General features: G+C 42.3%; 2 protein-coding genes across 7 annotated transcripts in view; one reads left to right on the forward strand and one right to left on the reverse strand.

Annotated features, from left to right (window-relative positions):
- THBS4 (thrombospondin 4) overlaps positions 1 to 286 on the reverse strand; it is a 38836-nt gene extending 38550 nt beyond the window's left edge. The window contains exon 1 of one of the 2 annotated variants that reach the window (XM_068667075.1): positions 68 to 285. In XM_068667075.1, coding sequence (XP_068523176.1) covers positions 68 to 155 — 88 coding nt within the window. In that variant the 5' untranslated portion in view covers positions 156 to 285. Of the gene's footprint in view, positions 1 to 67 lie in introns of both variants that reach the window. The other variant, XM_068667076.1, reaches the window with a different exon arrangement.
- A 5240-nt stretch (positions 287 to 5526) lies between these two features.
- On the forward strand, positions 5527 to 15746 carry MTX3 (metaxin 3). Of its 5 annotated transcripts, none has more exons than XM_068666978.1 (9): positions 5623 to 5797; positions 6302 to 6371; positions 7909 to 7985; positions 9542 to 9634; positions 10349 to 10531; positions 10685 to 10761; positions 11648 to 11805; positions 12223 to 12311; positions 13789 to 15746. In XM_068666978.1, the coding sequence occupies exons 1-9, from the start codon at positions 5717 to 5719 to the stop codon at positions 13861 to 13863; spliced, it is 903 nt and encodes a 300-aa protein (XP_068523079.1). In that variant the 5' UTR covers positions 5623 to 5716; the 3' UTR covers positions 13864 to 15746. The 5 variants fall into 5 exon arrangements, with proteins under 5 accessions (XP_068523082.1, XP_068523079.1, XP_068523078.1 ...); XM_068666977.1 differs by having other exon boundaries at positions 5625 to 5797; positions 13815 to 15746; XM_068666981.1 differs by lacking the exon at positions 6302 to 6371 and having other exon boundaries at positions 5527 to 5797; positions 13815 to 15746.
- Positions 15747 to 16006: the final 260 nt, after the last annotated feature.

Genomic DNA, 16006 nt, shown 5'->3' on the forward strand with positions numbered 1-16006 from the left:
CGACGGGAGGCCAAATGAATAAAGAAAGGAGCTCTAGAGGCATGGATATAGAGACACGGAGGCTTACCTCGGGGGGCGGGCGGCGCGGCGCGGCCCGGGCACAGCTGCAGGGCGAGGGGCAGCAGCAGCAGGGCAGCGCCGCCATCCCACCCCATGGCGGCCAGGGCCGGGCCGGGCCGGGCAAAGAAGGGGACGGGAAGGGAGAGGAGGGTAAAAGGCAGGGCAGGACGGCGAGCTGCTCCGCGCCGGGACCGCTGTTTAACGGGGAGGGGCGGCGGCGGGCTGCCCTGGGCCGAAGGGGGCGGGCGGGGGCCGGGCTCGGCCGCTGTGGGGCGGAGGGGGTCGGGGTCCGCCCGCAGGGGGCCGGCTGGGTACGGCCCCGGGGCCGGTGGGGGTCTCTGAGGAGCCCTCGAGTTGGGGCGATGACACCCCCCCCAGGGTGTCATTGCTCCGCTGTGTCCCCTCCAGGAAACTCCAGCCTCTGCGCTGCTGACACTTCAAGAAGCGAGGGAACAGGCAAGGCAGCCCCCTTGGGGGGGCGACTCAGCCCCAGAGTTTGGGTTTGTTCGACGTACCCATGAAACCAGCTGGCAGGCAAGCTGACCCCCTCTGCGCTTTCTGCCAGCAAAGCAGGAGGTGTCCCGAGGGACCGGGTGACGGCCAGGTGCTTCTGCACGCAGTGAATGAACTAACAGCACGCAGCGAGCTTCCCGACCTGCTTGTGCACCCCTCCTCACCCCATGTGTCCCTGTGTGCCCCCCCAGCCCGCAGACAAACCTCTGCCACAGCAGAGGAAAGCCGTGAGGCCGTGGCTGCTCCCCTGCCAGCTTGCTGCCCGGCACACAGCGGGAATAGCCGGAGCTGTCAGATGCTATCTACATCACAAGAACAAGGGCAACAATGGGAGGGAAAATTTTATGTTAAGGAGCAAAGTAGGGTTGATTAGTGTTCAGCCACATCAGGTGGCGCGTACAGCTAACAAGCTCTGAAGAGCACAGCCCTCAGGGGGCTCATTGTGTGCGAGGCAAGACACAGCACGCTGCGCAGGGAAGGGGCTGCCTGCATGGCTGCGCAGGGCACGGGCGTGGGCTCCTCTCCAACACACGCAGTGGGATTTTCAAACACCTTCAGCTGGCCTATATTCCACCTCCCCTTTAGTGGCCCTCACACGTGGCACATACCCCATGCCGTTGAACACACTGTGCTCCTTAGCCTGTTCGTGTAAGCGCTGACCCTCCCCTTCAGTTGCCTGTTTTCTTTCTCTGCCTGTTGCAAGGCTGGAGAGTGCCTCCCCACGTAACCAGTGTGTCCCAGCACAATGTGCTCCCACGTCCTCACCCCACTGCTCTTACGTGTATGTCTCCACGCAGTAAGAAGCGCCTCGGTTTCACTCCCACCATCCCTGCCCATGTGGTGGAAGTGAGAGTATGATGTGGTGGTTTCAGCTGGCAGCAGCACAGCTGAGTGAGAAGAGAAAACAGAGCAGTGGGAGCAGAGCACTACAGAGCAGGAAGGAAGGAGTAGGGATAGAGGTAAAGACATGGAACAAAACAAAACAAAACAAAAAAAGTGGGGACTTACAGTGGCATGAGCTTCCTAGAAGGAAGTTTCAGTCCAGAACTTGTCCCTGAGCAAGAGGATGGAGACAGCACAGGATTTTTGGAGAGGCTAATACCTGGACCTAGAGCAGCAGGGATGTTGCTCTGCATTCTGTGAGCACGAAGGAGAAACCCTTAGTCACCAAAAAGCGTTCTTTGAAAACACAGGTTTACACACCTGACACATAAATGTCTTGAAGATCTGTAAAATCATCACAGCTGCATATTGAAGTATTCAGTGACAAGAGCTGACAGAAACAAAAAAAAAAATGCTAAAAGGATGGTAAAGTTTTGCTTTCACCTATCTAAGGGAAGACTATCAATTATTTACAACCATTTACCCTATAATTTCTTTATCAAAATGTAGGAAATATTTTCTTGTACAGTTCCCTTCTCTGTCAAAAATATTTAATACATCATTTTAACTTGTTTTCCACTCCTGATTTAGTTACTGTAGGGTCTGTTGGACTGATACAAATCATCCCTATGGGAGGAAGATCTTGTTTGTAGCATTATATACTCATTAGTATTACATTAGTGAGAGCCAAATTCTGTTGTTGCTCTGCCTGCTTTCTGGTTGTGCTTATTCACCAAGAATACCCATTGAAGCAAAATGTGGCAATCAGAGCATACTGCACAATAAAACAAAGCAGGGTAAATTCACAATATCTTTGTTTAACTCCATGTTTAAATGAACCTAGACAGTACGTAAAAAGGTTGCTGCAATTTTTCAAGTTTTCATTTCTACGTTCAGTTTTATTAGTAGAGCATGTTACAGACTGAAGGAGATTTTGTGTTCAAGCACAACCTTCTTTAAGGGATTTTCACAGAGTATAATATTTATCTGCTGTCTGGATGGGACAATTTGACCTTCTAACCATCATTTTCAATAATAACAATAGAATATTATCTATCACTTTTTTACTCTTCTGTAGAACAAACTCTACTGAAGAACAAACTTCAACTTAACTTATTGGATGTTAATATTTTGGACACAAAACAGGAAGTGGTTATTGGGCATTTTATTTTCAAGAAACTTTCACAGAACTGGTAAACTTTTATGAGGAATTTTATTACAGGAATGTAAGACTGTCGTTTTTTATATAAGATCTGCAAGTAAGTAAACCTCTACTGTTAAAATATTTGTCCTGCTTATCTTATGTAAAATGATAAAATTCTAAATGTAGAGAATACAGAGAAGCTGCCAATGTGATACTTTTTGCTTTGCAAGTGTCCATAGCTTGTTCGAATTCTAAGTAATGAGGTAGAGGATGTAGGAAGGAATCTCTACTGCCTAATTCAGATGTCATATTTTGCTCCTAATAACCATCAAGAGACTCACTGCTTATGAAATTATATGGATGATTAAAAGTCAGGATACATGGGAAATTAAGATATAGAAATCCTAATGCAAGTGCAATTTCAGGAAAGTACAACTCTAAGCCACATCCTTCTATACTTATGTCAACACTTATGGGTTTGATTCTGCCACATTTTCATTAAAAGGGTGTGTAGAAGATGACGTTTCAAAGTTTCAGAGGGTGTTTTGCTTTTTCAGAAACACAAATTGGAACCCCACTTTTTCAAGTCAAAGCATCCATCCACATACCTATTTACTTTTCATTTACACTAATAAGAATTCCACTCAGGCAACCAAGAGGAAAAAGCTCCTGGAAAGCTTCAGGATGGGGGAGGGAAGATGCAGATTGCCTTTTTTTTTTTCCTGTCTTTGCTCAGGACTACAAAACAGTGCAGAGATGAACTAGGCCCTAAGGCAACACAAGGGAAGTTTACTCTCCTGTTAACCTCTAAGCATTCTTGCAACCTGCCTTAAGGAGAGACATAAGCTGGTTTAGCCTCCATAGAGAAATAGATGTTGGGGATTGAGGCTGGTAAGAGCCAGTCTTGCTTCCATAGCTTGCCCGCCTCAGCGAGATGACACCACGGTGAGCAGAGTACCTGGGAGGACTGACTGGGAGTTACCTGCTGCTGAAGGGAGGTGAAGAAAGGTATCTTTTAGAACCTATACTTTAAGTACCTCTTTACAAGGGGAAATGTAAATTAGCCATTAGAAAACCAATCACTACTGTTAATATTCCCAATTATGTATTTTTCTGAGGAAAGAAAATGGGTATGTTTTTCTTCTCTCATGTTCCTCATAAACTGTAGTTGAACGATCTCAGATCCATGTGGTAGATTTTCTTCCTTGCACTTTCTGCCACAAACTTCACGGACATTTGAAACCACAGATTTATGAAACCACAGATTTATGAAAGGCAGGTCCTGCTTGACAAACCTGATCTCCTTCTATGACACAGTGACGTGCTTAGTGGATGAGGGAAAGGCTGTGGATGTGGTCTACCTTGACTTCAGTAAGGCTTTTGATACTGTTTCCCACAACATTCTCCTCAAGAAACTGGCTGCTCATGGCTTGGACTGGTGTACACTTTGTTGGCTTAAAAATTGGCTGGATAGCCGGGCCCAAAGAGTCGTGAATGGAGTCAAATCCAGCTGGAGGCCAGTCACTAGTGGCGTTCCCTAGGGCTCGGTACTGGGGCCGGTCCTCTTTAATATCTTCATCGATGATCTGGATGAGGGGATCCAGTGCACCCTCAGTAAGTTAGGTGTGTGTGTTGATGACACCAAGTTAGGTGCGTGTGTTGATCTGCTCGAGGGTAGGAAGGCTGTGCAGGAGGATCTGGATAGGCTGCACCGATGGGCTGAGGCCAACTGCATGAAGTTCAACAAGGCCAAGTGCCGGGTCCTGCACCTGGGGCACAACAACCCCAAGCAGAGCTACAGGCTGGGGGATGAGTGGTTGGAGAGCTGCCAGGCAGAGAAGGACCTGGGAGTGATGGTGGACAGTCGGCTGAATATGAGCCAGCAGTGTGCTCAGGTGGCCAAGAAGGCCAACAGCATCCTGGCTTGTATCACAAACAGCATGGCCAGCAGGGAGAGGGAAGTGATTGTCCCCCTGTACTCGGCTCTGGTGAGGCTGCACCTCGAGTACTGTGTTCAGTGTTGGGCCCCTTGCTACGAGAATGACATCGAGGTGCTTGAGCGGGTCCAGAGAAGAGCTACAAAGTTGGTGAGGGGCCTTGAGAACAAGTCTTACGAGGAGGGCTGAGGGAGCTGGGCTTGTTTAGCCTGGAGAAGGGGAGGATCAGGGGTGACCTTATTGCTCTCTACAGGTACCTTAAAGGAGGCAGTAGCGAGGTGGGGGTTGGTCTGTTCTCCCGTGTACCTGGTGACAGGACGAGGGGGAATGGGCTAAAGTTGCGCCAGGGGTGTTTTAGGTTGGATATTAGGAAGAACTTCTTTACTGAGAGGGTTGTGAGGCATTGGAATGGGCTGCCCAGGGAGGTGGTGGAGTCACCATCCCTGGAGGTATTTAAAAGACGTTTAGATGTTGAACTTAGTGATATGGTTTAGTGGAGGACTTGTTAGCGTTAGGTCAGAGGTTGGACTCGATGATCTTGAGGTCTCTTCCAACCTAGACGATTCTGTGATTTGAGGAGACAGGGAGGAAGAAGCTTTGCCCTTGGTCTCCTCATCTCGTTATGAATGGTAGACCTGAGTATGGGTGGTCAGTGCAGTCTGTTTTTAAGGCACAGTGGTATTTTTCTTTGTGTGGGAAGGATGGAACCGTTTTACTTGGTGTAGTATTTTAACAGTAAATAGTGCTGTGGCATGTCTGCAAAAATGAAATGCAGACTTGGTATTTTTAAATGTCTGCAGTAAAAAAATACAGTGAGCAGGTTGTTATTGTAACTTGGTCAAGACTGGTACAATATGGTCAAGGGTTCCTTATCTGTGAAGCCAAATTGCTGACGACTTTTCCTAACATTTGATGAAAAATCAGCGTCCGCGTTCCCGTGGAAAGCCGTAACTTCGCCTCAACTAACCACCTGGGGTTTGGCGAGGCGGCAATTTCACCACCGCAATGTTCACGGGTGGCGCTCAGCAGGCAGGGAAACCTTTTGGGTTAAGACCGGAGGGAGCCCCCCAGGGCCAGCAGCAGCCCCTCCGTCCCCTCACGGCCTCCGCCCCCTTCCCTCTCCCCGCGTCGCGGCCATGCGAGGGCAGCAGCGGGGCGCTGCGCGCTGCCGGCCGAGAAGATGGCGGCTCCCATGGAGCTGAGCTGCTGGGGAGGCGACTGGGGGCTGCCGTCCCTGCACCCGGAGTCTCTGACCGTCATGGTAACGGCGGGGGGACGCCGCCCGCCACCACGGGAGGGCGGCGGGGAGGGAGGCGCGGCGCCGCGGGGCTTGCCGGCTGCCGGGGAGGAGAAGGAGGAGGACGAGGAGGAGGAGGAGGAGGAGGAGGTGGTGGAGGTGGTGGAGGCGGTGGAGGCGCCCAGGGGCGCGCCCGCCCGATGTCGCCCCGAGGCCGGGCGCGGCCTGTGCGGGGCGAGGGTCCCGGCGGAGCGGGGGGCGGCGTGCCCCGGCCCGCAGCTCGCTGACACCAACAAAACTCGTGCCCTCGGTGCCAGTCCCGGCTGGAAGTTCCGGGAACAAAAATCCTTAAAAACCAGCCGGTTCAAACCACAGCGGGCGCAGGTGGTGCCGGTGGACGTTGCCTGTTTAACCCAAGTGGTCGCAGTGCTCGTGTGTTACCGTGACCCGCTCTTCTAAAACGCTGTCGTACACTTTCCTTGCACATGCCGACTTCATTTTGTGTTTCTTTTCTGCAATCTGTTGCAGGCTTATGCTAAATTTTCTGGTGCTCCTCTGACAGTGAATACTATAAATAACTCTTGGAGAACTCCAAAAGGTACCTTGTTTGCATTTCTATTAGTCTAATCCTCATCACTATAAATGTGGGTTCTAATTTCAAAGTTTCCTTTTCTTAGTTTCCTTGGGTTTTGTGTCCATGAGCAGCCCCTTCCTATGCTATTCCTGTATCCATTATACGTTGATAAACAGCTTTTCAAGTGTGATGGTTTTTCAGGGGTAAAATAATGGAAGACATAAATAAAATGCCTTAAAGGGCACTTTATTAAAATGTGTATGGGTGAAGCAAAGGAGAATCAACAAAGCAGGAATGTCAGGCATTTTAAATAGAGGGTATAGTGAAAGCAGTTTGCATGTTTATGTGATAGTAACTAGGCTTGCATATGGAAGTAGCGTTCTTTAATTATACATAATTTAACAGGCTGGTACAGTTGGAAGTAGAATATCAGCCCCAAAGTGTAACTTACATTAGCTGGGGTGTTTAGTACTGTGCAGAGTTACAGAGGTTGAATCATAAAAGGTGAGTAACAACCTAGTTGCCAGACAGGTTGAAGATATGGTTGAAGGTGTCAGAGGACATGAAGCATGTTGCATGCCTCTACTCAATCCTTATCTGTTTGCTCAGCATTTAGGTTATTGTCGTATATTCCAGAGAGGTAAAAATCACTGCAAGGCTAAAGTAGTCTGTCACTTTAACTTAATATGTCCTCAATTTAGGCACTACTACGTCCATGTAGAATTTGGCTCTCTGCCTCTTGGTATTTGATTTATTATGTTCTGCTAGCAGAGATTCAAAGAACAAGCTGGGTATACTTCTCAAAAGTTCTGTTGCTTTTTTCATAGTCGAGATACTTAAAATCCATATCAAGAAGCAAAAATAACAACAACAAAAAAACAACATCCAAATAATATGTGTCTTTTATTAATGAAATTTTAATAGTATTTTGCATCAAGGTCATCTTAGACTCATCATTGTTGTAGGTACTTCATGAGTGCCCTATAAGGTAGTTCCTGCTACAGAGATTTTTATAGTCTTTGATTCTTCAATCTAATGAGTAAAGGCAGAATAATATGCTTCTGGGAGAAGGGATTTATTTAGTTCTGGTCATTTGTGCACTATTAGCTTGGGCAGTGGTTGTAGCAAGGCTAGAGAAAACAGGTGGCTAAAAGTGGCTTGGAGACAAAGAGCAGGAGAAAAATAGGACTAGAAGGAAGGATAGGCCTAGAGAAAAACGAGTTGAGAGGGCATTTGGACTGGTTGGAATATTTTTCTTAAGATGGATATCTGAAATCTATACCAGTAGCCTGGTTCTCAAAGTGTCAAATAGCTAGTAGATGACATTGCCTTCAGTCTGGGCCCTTTTTATGTGTTGTTACTAACAAAGGCTACGTTATGCTAAACATGTTTGTGATCTTTGTGTAACTGAGTGACATATAACCTAGTTTATACATACATATTTGGAAGATCAGAGCGTGCTATGGAGAAAAGGAAAGCAGATGAAGTGACTTGTCACTTCCCAGCTATGTTATAATTATTACATATAAATTCAGTTGACTGCATCATTTGTGCCTTCTAGGAGATATACCAGTCCTGATATCAGAAGACATTGTTATTTCCCAGCCAGCAAAAATACTAAACTTCTTAAGGAAGCAGGTAGGTTGCTCTCAAAAGAATCTACATGTACTCCATATAGACTGATGCAGAATTCCAAAACCCTGGAACCCAGTTCTGACCCGGTGCTTTCCTGTTTTGCATACACACATGAGAATTGTGAAATGGTGGATCACAGATTGCTATTTGAAAGTTTGATTATTAGTTTTGTGAGAGATATAAAAATAGGCTTGAGAAAACCCTTTGTTGAAAAGGACAACAAGCTGGCCTCAACTGAGCAGTTTCTCGCTGAGATTCATCATGCTCTTAATTATAATACATTAACATTGTTACAGCTTTGCAGACCTAGGAGATCACACATAGGGAAGTATGGTTTTAACTGTTCAAATGAGTAAGCATCTCCCACTGCACAGTTTTGGTTTGTTTTTTTTTGAGGGATAATACATAAGTGTTGTTTTTAATTTACGTAGTTTTTCTGTAGCTTGTTGCATAAAAATGTCTGCAAGCACTTCTTGATGCACATCATGTTATTGTGTAGTCAACTTTTGCCTGCCTTTTGCAGATCTCCTAATGTTTTATTCACAAAGAATAAAGCTATACAACATCATCTTTTCACAAAGTATAAAAAAGTCTTATAAAGCGTGGTATCATCATTTTATTTCTAAGATGGTCTTCCAGCCCACTATTCTGCCTTTACATCAGAAATTCAGTTCCTGCCTAGTCAAGAAGATTATCTGATGAATGGCATGTTAGTGAAACTTTAAAGCTTTTTGGGGAGAAAAATAGAATCTGAAAACTGAGCATTTGAGCTGGGTTTTCAGACAGTCGTTTTAAAATTCAGAAGTTTCATAGCCATTTGAATACCAAAGATTCCTTCATGTTGGGGAAAAAAATACCCTCTTTAACTCAAAGTATAATAGTAATGGGAATGCTTTTCAGATATCTAAAAATAAGGTAGATCAGCACTGACCTTTTACTGTTTCTAAATTAATGAAGTTCCCGAAAAAGCTACCAACCCTTTTAATACACATTAAAAGGATTCTGTGTCGGAATCAAGAGCTCAGGTAGCTGTAACTGCTTTAATTTAGCTGTGCACTAGGTGTCTTCAATTATTAGCATCCAATTTTTGACTTTATGGAATGGTAATTAAAAGATAGGAATGCTTTTGTTTTTTTTGTATTTAACAAGTTAAGGGCCAGGTGCTTCCTCAAACATATAGATGGGGATTTGCCACCTGTTTTTTACAGCCCTGAGTACTGAAAAATTGCCTCTGTGTTACTGGGCAAATGCTTGGAAGGCAGTGGAAGTAGGCACAAGAGTTATTTTGGCAATGGGAGGGCCCAAAAATCAATGAATGGGACAGTTAAAATGGAAGTTGTGAGGGTACATAGCTATGTTTGATGTAGCTAGCCTGAAGAAGTAAAGGAAAAAAAATGCCTACCTGCATGTTTTTTGTCCAGAAAAATATTGTGGTATTTACTAACTTGCTAGCTGTTAAGTTTGAAGAAGTTTTGGGTTGTGTAGATTATCTTTCTGGAAAGTTCTGTGTAATACTACTTGTAATGTGTTTTTTTGTTTGTTTGTTTTTAAATTCATAGAAATACAATGCTGATTATGAATTGTCTGCAAAACAAGGAGCTGACACACTGGCTTATATTGCACTACTTGAAGAGAAACTGCTTCCTGCTCTGGTAAATACTAGGAAATATTTCATAATTGCCAGAATGTTTAAAAGTGAATATTATAACAGGCGTCCAGTTGAGAGAAGTCTGTCAGCCATAGTCCTGGCTTGAATGTATTTGCATTATTAGTACAGTTTTGAAAAGACTGCCTAGCAACTTTGGAAAAGGAAAAAAGTGTGTGGGAGGTGTGAAGTAATAATAATGAATTTATGAAAGACATTTTAAAATGGCACCTCTGATGTGTTTTTTTCTTAGATATTTTTTGGGAAACAGTATCCTGAAAGCAGCCTGTTCTGGCCATTTTTTGTTTTACTTGATCCTTTTGAGAAAGTTTTGAGTAAGATGTGGTATGTCTGATGTGGAGTGCACAACTGTGAAGGCTTTTTGAACTGTTCAGTGGGAACTTTTAAGAAATTTAAATACCCACCAGTAGTTCATTTTTCAGTTCAGTAAATAACACATGGCCACATGCCCTCACCAATTTAGGGTAAGTACATTGGAGCTATAAAAATCCTCAAACTTTGGGTCTGTTGAATGACTTGGACTTGAATTTGTATAGACAAAAATATTCTGACCAGGTAATACCATAGGCTAGCTTCTTCAGCTATCCTTCAAGGCTTTCAAATTCGTCATAATATATTATCTTTTATTTTAAGATGTATATAAGAGAAGTCTAGTGTCCTTGCTTAAATTCCAGTGATATTCTTTCTTGTGTTGATGTAGCTGCACACATTTTGGGTTGAGGCTGAAAATTACTGCAGCGTAACAAAGCCATGGTTTGCCTCGAGGATTCCCTTCCCACTGAGTTTGTATCTGCCTGGAAAGATGTCCAGGGAAGCTCTTAACAGGATCTTGCTGACCAAGGGGGGACCTCCACTGTACAGTCTCTCTGAAGTGGAAGCACAGGTATGTGTTGTGTGGTATAGAATTCATAACTTGGTGCTGTAAAAAGACTAGAAGTGAAATAAATAGTCTAGCACACTGCCAAATGGTGTGTGATGCTGTATGTACTTGCCTGTACTACAGCTAGGGCTCTTGGATGGTTTTGTGTCTCATCAGATATACAGGGATGCCAAGGAATGCCTAAATCTCCTGTCTAAGAGGTTGGGAACATCTCAGTTTTTCTTTGGAAATACGTGAGTATGCTTTCTTTTCTTTTTTTCTTTTTTTTTTCTTCTGTTTTTTAATGGCTAATGAAACAGGTACCACACGATCCTTTGTACACTTAGACTTTTTTTTTTTAACCTGACAATGTTGAAAGGTGCTGCACAGTAGTTTCGTGTTTGACACTCTACTTTTTCAGATAAGTGTGAATGAGTAAACAGGGCACAAATGAGGTCTTTGGACTCAGTTAGTCCAGTGGCTCCCTTATCTGCATCTTTCCACGGAGCAGCAGATGCTGCCTACAGCTGCTCATGTGGGGTGCTTGATGAGTTAGTGTAGCACTAGAGAATTCTTTTCTAGCCACTAAATGTCACCTCCTGTGCCTTTACGTAGAAAAAATACTTGAAGCCTGATGTGTTACCACTACTACCTCCTTGGGAAGAGGGTGTAGGTCTCGGAAAGCTGTTCTTCATATGTGCATGGAACAGGAAGAAGATACTGCCAATAGCATAGCACCAAGAGACTGTAAGAGGAGCGATCTGTTCCCTTAGCTACTGAAGTTGGACCACTCCATGAGAGAGGATCCTGTTCCAGTGGCATCCATCTTACTTGCTTGTTTGTGGTGGTGTTTTTTTTTATGTCAGAAATGTGTTTAAGAGTGGCTTGTTTTTCAGTGCATGACTGGATTTTAATACAGAAGCTACTGTTTCAGCTTGCCAGCACCTCACTAGTTCTGAAATCAGTAGATAATTTGTACAAAGCATTTATCAGACACGAAATGATGGAATGCCAGAGAAGTTGACCAAATTCTATCCTGAGTTGTTTGATATATGCAGAAAATGGTTATGTACTAGAGTTCTTAATGTCTCACCTCCGTCACGTTGGTTTTGTGTTGTTTTGTTTTGTCACTCTTTTCAGGCCTACGACCCTGGATGCCTTTGTATTTGGTTTTCTTGCACCAGTTTATAAAGTGTGCTTCCCCAGAGTACAATTACAAGAACATTTGAAACAGCTTCCCAACCTGTGTCGGTTCTGTGATGATATTTTAACTTGCTACTTTAGGTTAACTGTCTCAGGTAAGATATGTTTCTTTTCTGCTTTTTGTTGTGTATGGTCTGTTTGAATTAGAAATGGTGGTTTCTGCATGTAACTAAAGCAGAATTAGATTTTATATAATTTGTGCTGAAGCTTCTGTGAAGAAATGAGGTAGAATAACTTCCACAGTTGTGCAGAAAAGATTGAAAATCAAAAGCGAGTTTTAATAATCAGTTTTAGAGCCTGTCAAGCCTTGGTAAAATGCACTTGTATCTCTGCTATGGCTAATGCTTAGTGCTTTGGTTTCTCTGAAACAAAACGGCTTTTCCACTTAAATTCTTCTTAGAAAGGATAAAAACACTGAATGAACTTTCTCTCCAATGTTTGTTTCTGTTTAAGGCTGTAAAAGCTTTTGTTAATGTCTTTTCACTCTTCATCTTTCTACCTTCACCCTCCAGGCCATTCTCCATCTGGACAGGATACCGCAGATGCTAATCTGCAGAAACTCACACAGCTTGTAAATAAGGAATCCAACTTGATTGAAAAGGTTACTTTTACTTCAGTCTCTAACCTTCCTGCTTCTTTGCGGGTGCTTGCTTACAGATACACTTGCAACTATACAAGGGACATTTTAGTTTAATTTTCTTTTCTAATGAGTTACTTTGTGTAGAGATGTAGAAAGAAAATAACATAATTTTAAAGGAATAATTAATGAAGACTTGTACATAAAAGGTGTGTTTATTACAATCAATATTGTCTTGCAAGTGTGCATAAAAACGGTAGGAGTGTGTCTACCCATGAGTGCACATACCATGCAAGGGGGAAAGCAAATCTATTATCAACAGTCAGAAATGGTCTTGCAAGACCTCAGCAAGAAAACTTCTGAGCAAAACTCAGAAACTGGTCTTGCTAAGACCTACACTCTTCACAGCTTAATCTCAGCTGAATGCTGTAGTGACTGATACACAGTCCTTCCTTCTGCTTGTTCTGTGTCTGGCTTTTATTTCTCTTTACTTTGTTTCCAAATCTGTTACTCAGCACCTGTCAACAGCTGTGCAACTCAGGTTAAAAATACTTCAGTCTCCATCAGTAAACTAATTCTATATAAAGCTCTTACTAGGATAGAAGGCACTTCTTTCTGAAAAAGATGGGAGTATCAGATAGATCAGTAATTATGTATGGCTTCTGTAGCATTAGGTATTGATTGTATCTCCATGTGGTATTGAAGTGTGGCTGTGGAAGTTTTAAAGAACGAGTAAAGTAGACATCTATCAGACATGATTTAGATAAAGCTGATTGTACCATGAGGAAGTGCAATGGACTAGACTGTCTTTGAAGATCTCCCCTATGCTGTCTTCTGTGATTTTGTTTATTCTGTAGTAGCTACATGCCATTTTTCTTTTGATACATCAGTACACATAGGGCATTAGAGTGATATCCTGTAAAAATGTAAAGTCTTCATATTCAGAGACAAAATTTAACCTGTCTTTGGAAAGGTCTTATCACAGTCTCTTTCGTAAATGCTTTTTGAAATCCTTAGCTAATCTAAACTCGTTCAACACCTACAGAGCATTTCTAATTTGAAAAAAAGATTTGTTCCTGTAAGGTGCTGATCATGCAAAAGTATCCATTGATGTTAGCAATTTGACTTCTGATCTGCTTTCTAGCAGGGTTTGGGTATTGAACAAAATTGAAACTTTGACCTCTTAGAAGAAGGTAACAATGTTGTTTTCTGTGGTAATCTTGATGAAATGATTCAAACAGAAGCATTCCCATTTGACCTGGGTTTATTGTGCCATATGCTAATGGCATGAATAGCAAACAAAACAAAAGCAGATATTTGGGAGTAGAAAGGAACCAAGACATCTGTTTTGGCTAGGGCTGAAATAACAAGGTGAAAAACCAACAAACCAAACCAACCAACCAAAGAAAAAAACCCCAACAAGCCAACAAACCAGTGTACTTCTTAATAGGAGTCCTGACAAATAGACTAATCGTATAATTTGTATTCTACTGTTTGCCAGATCCGGCTCTCCTTATTTCTCTGCAGATGGATGACAACCTTCGTAAGAGTCCACAGCACCCCCCTCGAAAGCTAACAACACTGAAGCTTGCTGCAGGTGGAGAAGAAAGTCCATTGAATCGTTTGTCACCTTGACAGCTCTTGGTGCCCATGCACATGTGTTTGCCTTCAACTCTTCTGAACTTCACAGTAATTTTTTCACATGAATGTGGTTTTGCACGGGAGGAATCTGCTCATGGGTACAAGTAGGGAAGAAATACAGCTTTGCAGTGTACTGTCTACCTGTTATTTTAAGAAAATTAGTAGTTCAGGCTGACCACACACTAAGATGAGGTTAAACTAAAGTATTAAACACGGGGCTTATTCCTGCACATGTTAAAGTCATTTTATACAGCAGATTTTTGCCTTTAGCCTAGCAGAAATGCTAACCAAAAGTTAAAATCCTCTTTTTATGGAATTCCAATATGTTTATGGATTGTTCACTTTTGTTTTAGTGTATGGCTTTTGATATTATTGTAATCATGTTACTGTGTATGAGTGAATGTAGTTTTGTGTCTTCCTAAAAATTACAAAGTCCGGTTGTAAAATTGGTGGAAAGACTGCAAGAGAAGGATGTGTTGCTGTTCTCAGCAGATGAGAAATGAAAAACAACAAGAGGAAGTTAAATATTTTTTTATTGTATTTTCATGAACGCTCTTGTTTCTTGTGTTTTAAGGGTGTTTGCATTTTTGAAAGCTTGTCAAGTTGTGCTTAGAGGGGAAATGTTGAGAAGTGTGTGTGCCATGGGGATTACAGTAAGGCACAATATGAACGTTTCACAGATGCCTGGTATTAGTCCTGTGTGAAACAGGCTTAACCTGTGTGCATGATAATACCACAGGCTACAAAACCTTAAGTCAAAGTTGCAGTGGGCTGGTAGTGAGATGGAAAAGTTTGATTTGGGTGAGAGACTTGACTGGGAAATACAGTGTGGTTCTGCACTGAAATTAACTAATCATGAGTTTGTAAAAAAGTTGATGTAGGCTTTTTAATTTGTTACAGATGCCTCTAATCAATTTTGTCTTACTTTTTATAAGCACTACAGTTCACTGAAAAGCTAAAATATATGACATCTAAATTTTTATGTTTTGGCAGTCTAGTTCAAAGTTCTTTTGTTGCTACAAAATGTAATACACTGCAGCACATATTTCTTCTGTTTAATTGAGGGACTTATGTCTCATTACAATTCCTCTTGGTAGAAGCCTTGCCTGTTCTAGGGACCTAAGCAATTCCATCACAAGAGATCTGCTGTAATTCTTGATGGTAATGTACTGGTAGGTGCTCCATGAGTGGTGTAAACAGAATTACTCAAGGGGATTTACCACAATGGCAGCACTTAGGGCACAGAATTCTGATGATTGTATGTGTAGGATGACTTCTCCGTTGTGGTTTTTTTTTTTTTTTTTTCCTAGCAAAATCAAGGTAGTCTTTCAGCATCACTTCATTACTAGACACATTTCAGATACAAAGGTAAATTATTTACTGTTTATACAGACAAGACTGTAGATCGTGTACATACTGTACTTTCAGACTATTTAAGGAATGTAATAATCTTATCATTAGCATTTCCTAATTACACCTAAAATGTTGGGTGTCTAATAAGCACTTTAAAGTTCAAGCTTTTGCTCTTACTAGAATACTTGTTTTTGATTTTGAAATGAATCTATTTCAGACTCATTATAATTGAATAAACTGACTATCTAGTAAGTGTAAAGGTAAGTCAAATGTTTAAAATTTGTACTGCCTGTATCTTGACAAGGTTTAAATGAGATCAATCACACTGCTTTTAGAATCTTTTATTTATGAACACAGCTATGGATAACATTCCTTAGTTTGTTGCTTTTGTGAATATGTACACTCAGTCTTTGAAATCTCTTTGTAAAAAGGTCATTGTTCCAAGATTAAAATTTTAGACTTTTATTGGAGTTTTGGTAGTGACTTTTATGCAGATTCTCAGGTATGAGTTTTTTTTAATATTTTTTTTCCTTGTGTAAAGTTTTATCTTGTCCATAAAAAACTAAGCCAAAACAACAACAACAAAGTGCTGACTGTTAAAACAAGAAGTTGGAGCATAGAATCATTGAAGTTGGAAAAGACCTCCAAGATCAAGTCCAACTGTGACCCTACTGCCATTTTCACCCACTAAACCATGCCCCTAAGCACCACATCCAGCCTTTCCT

Source organism: Anas acuta, chromosome Z (genome assembly GCF_963932015.1).
Source record: "Anas acuta chromosome Z, bAnaAcu1.1, whole genome shotgun sequence".
NCBI lineage: Eukaryota > Metazoa > Chordata > Aves > Anseriformes > Anatidae > Anas > Anas acuta.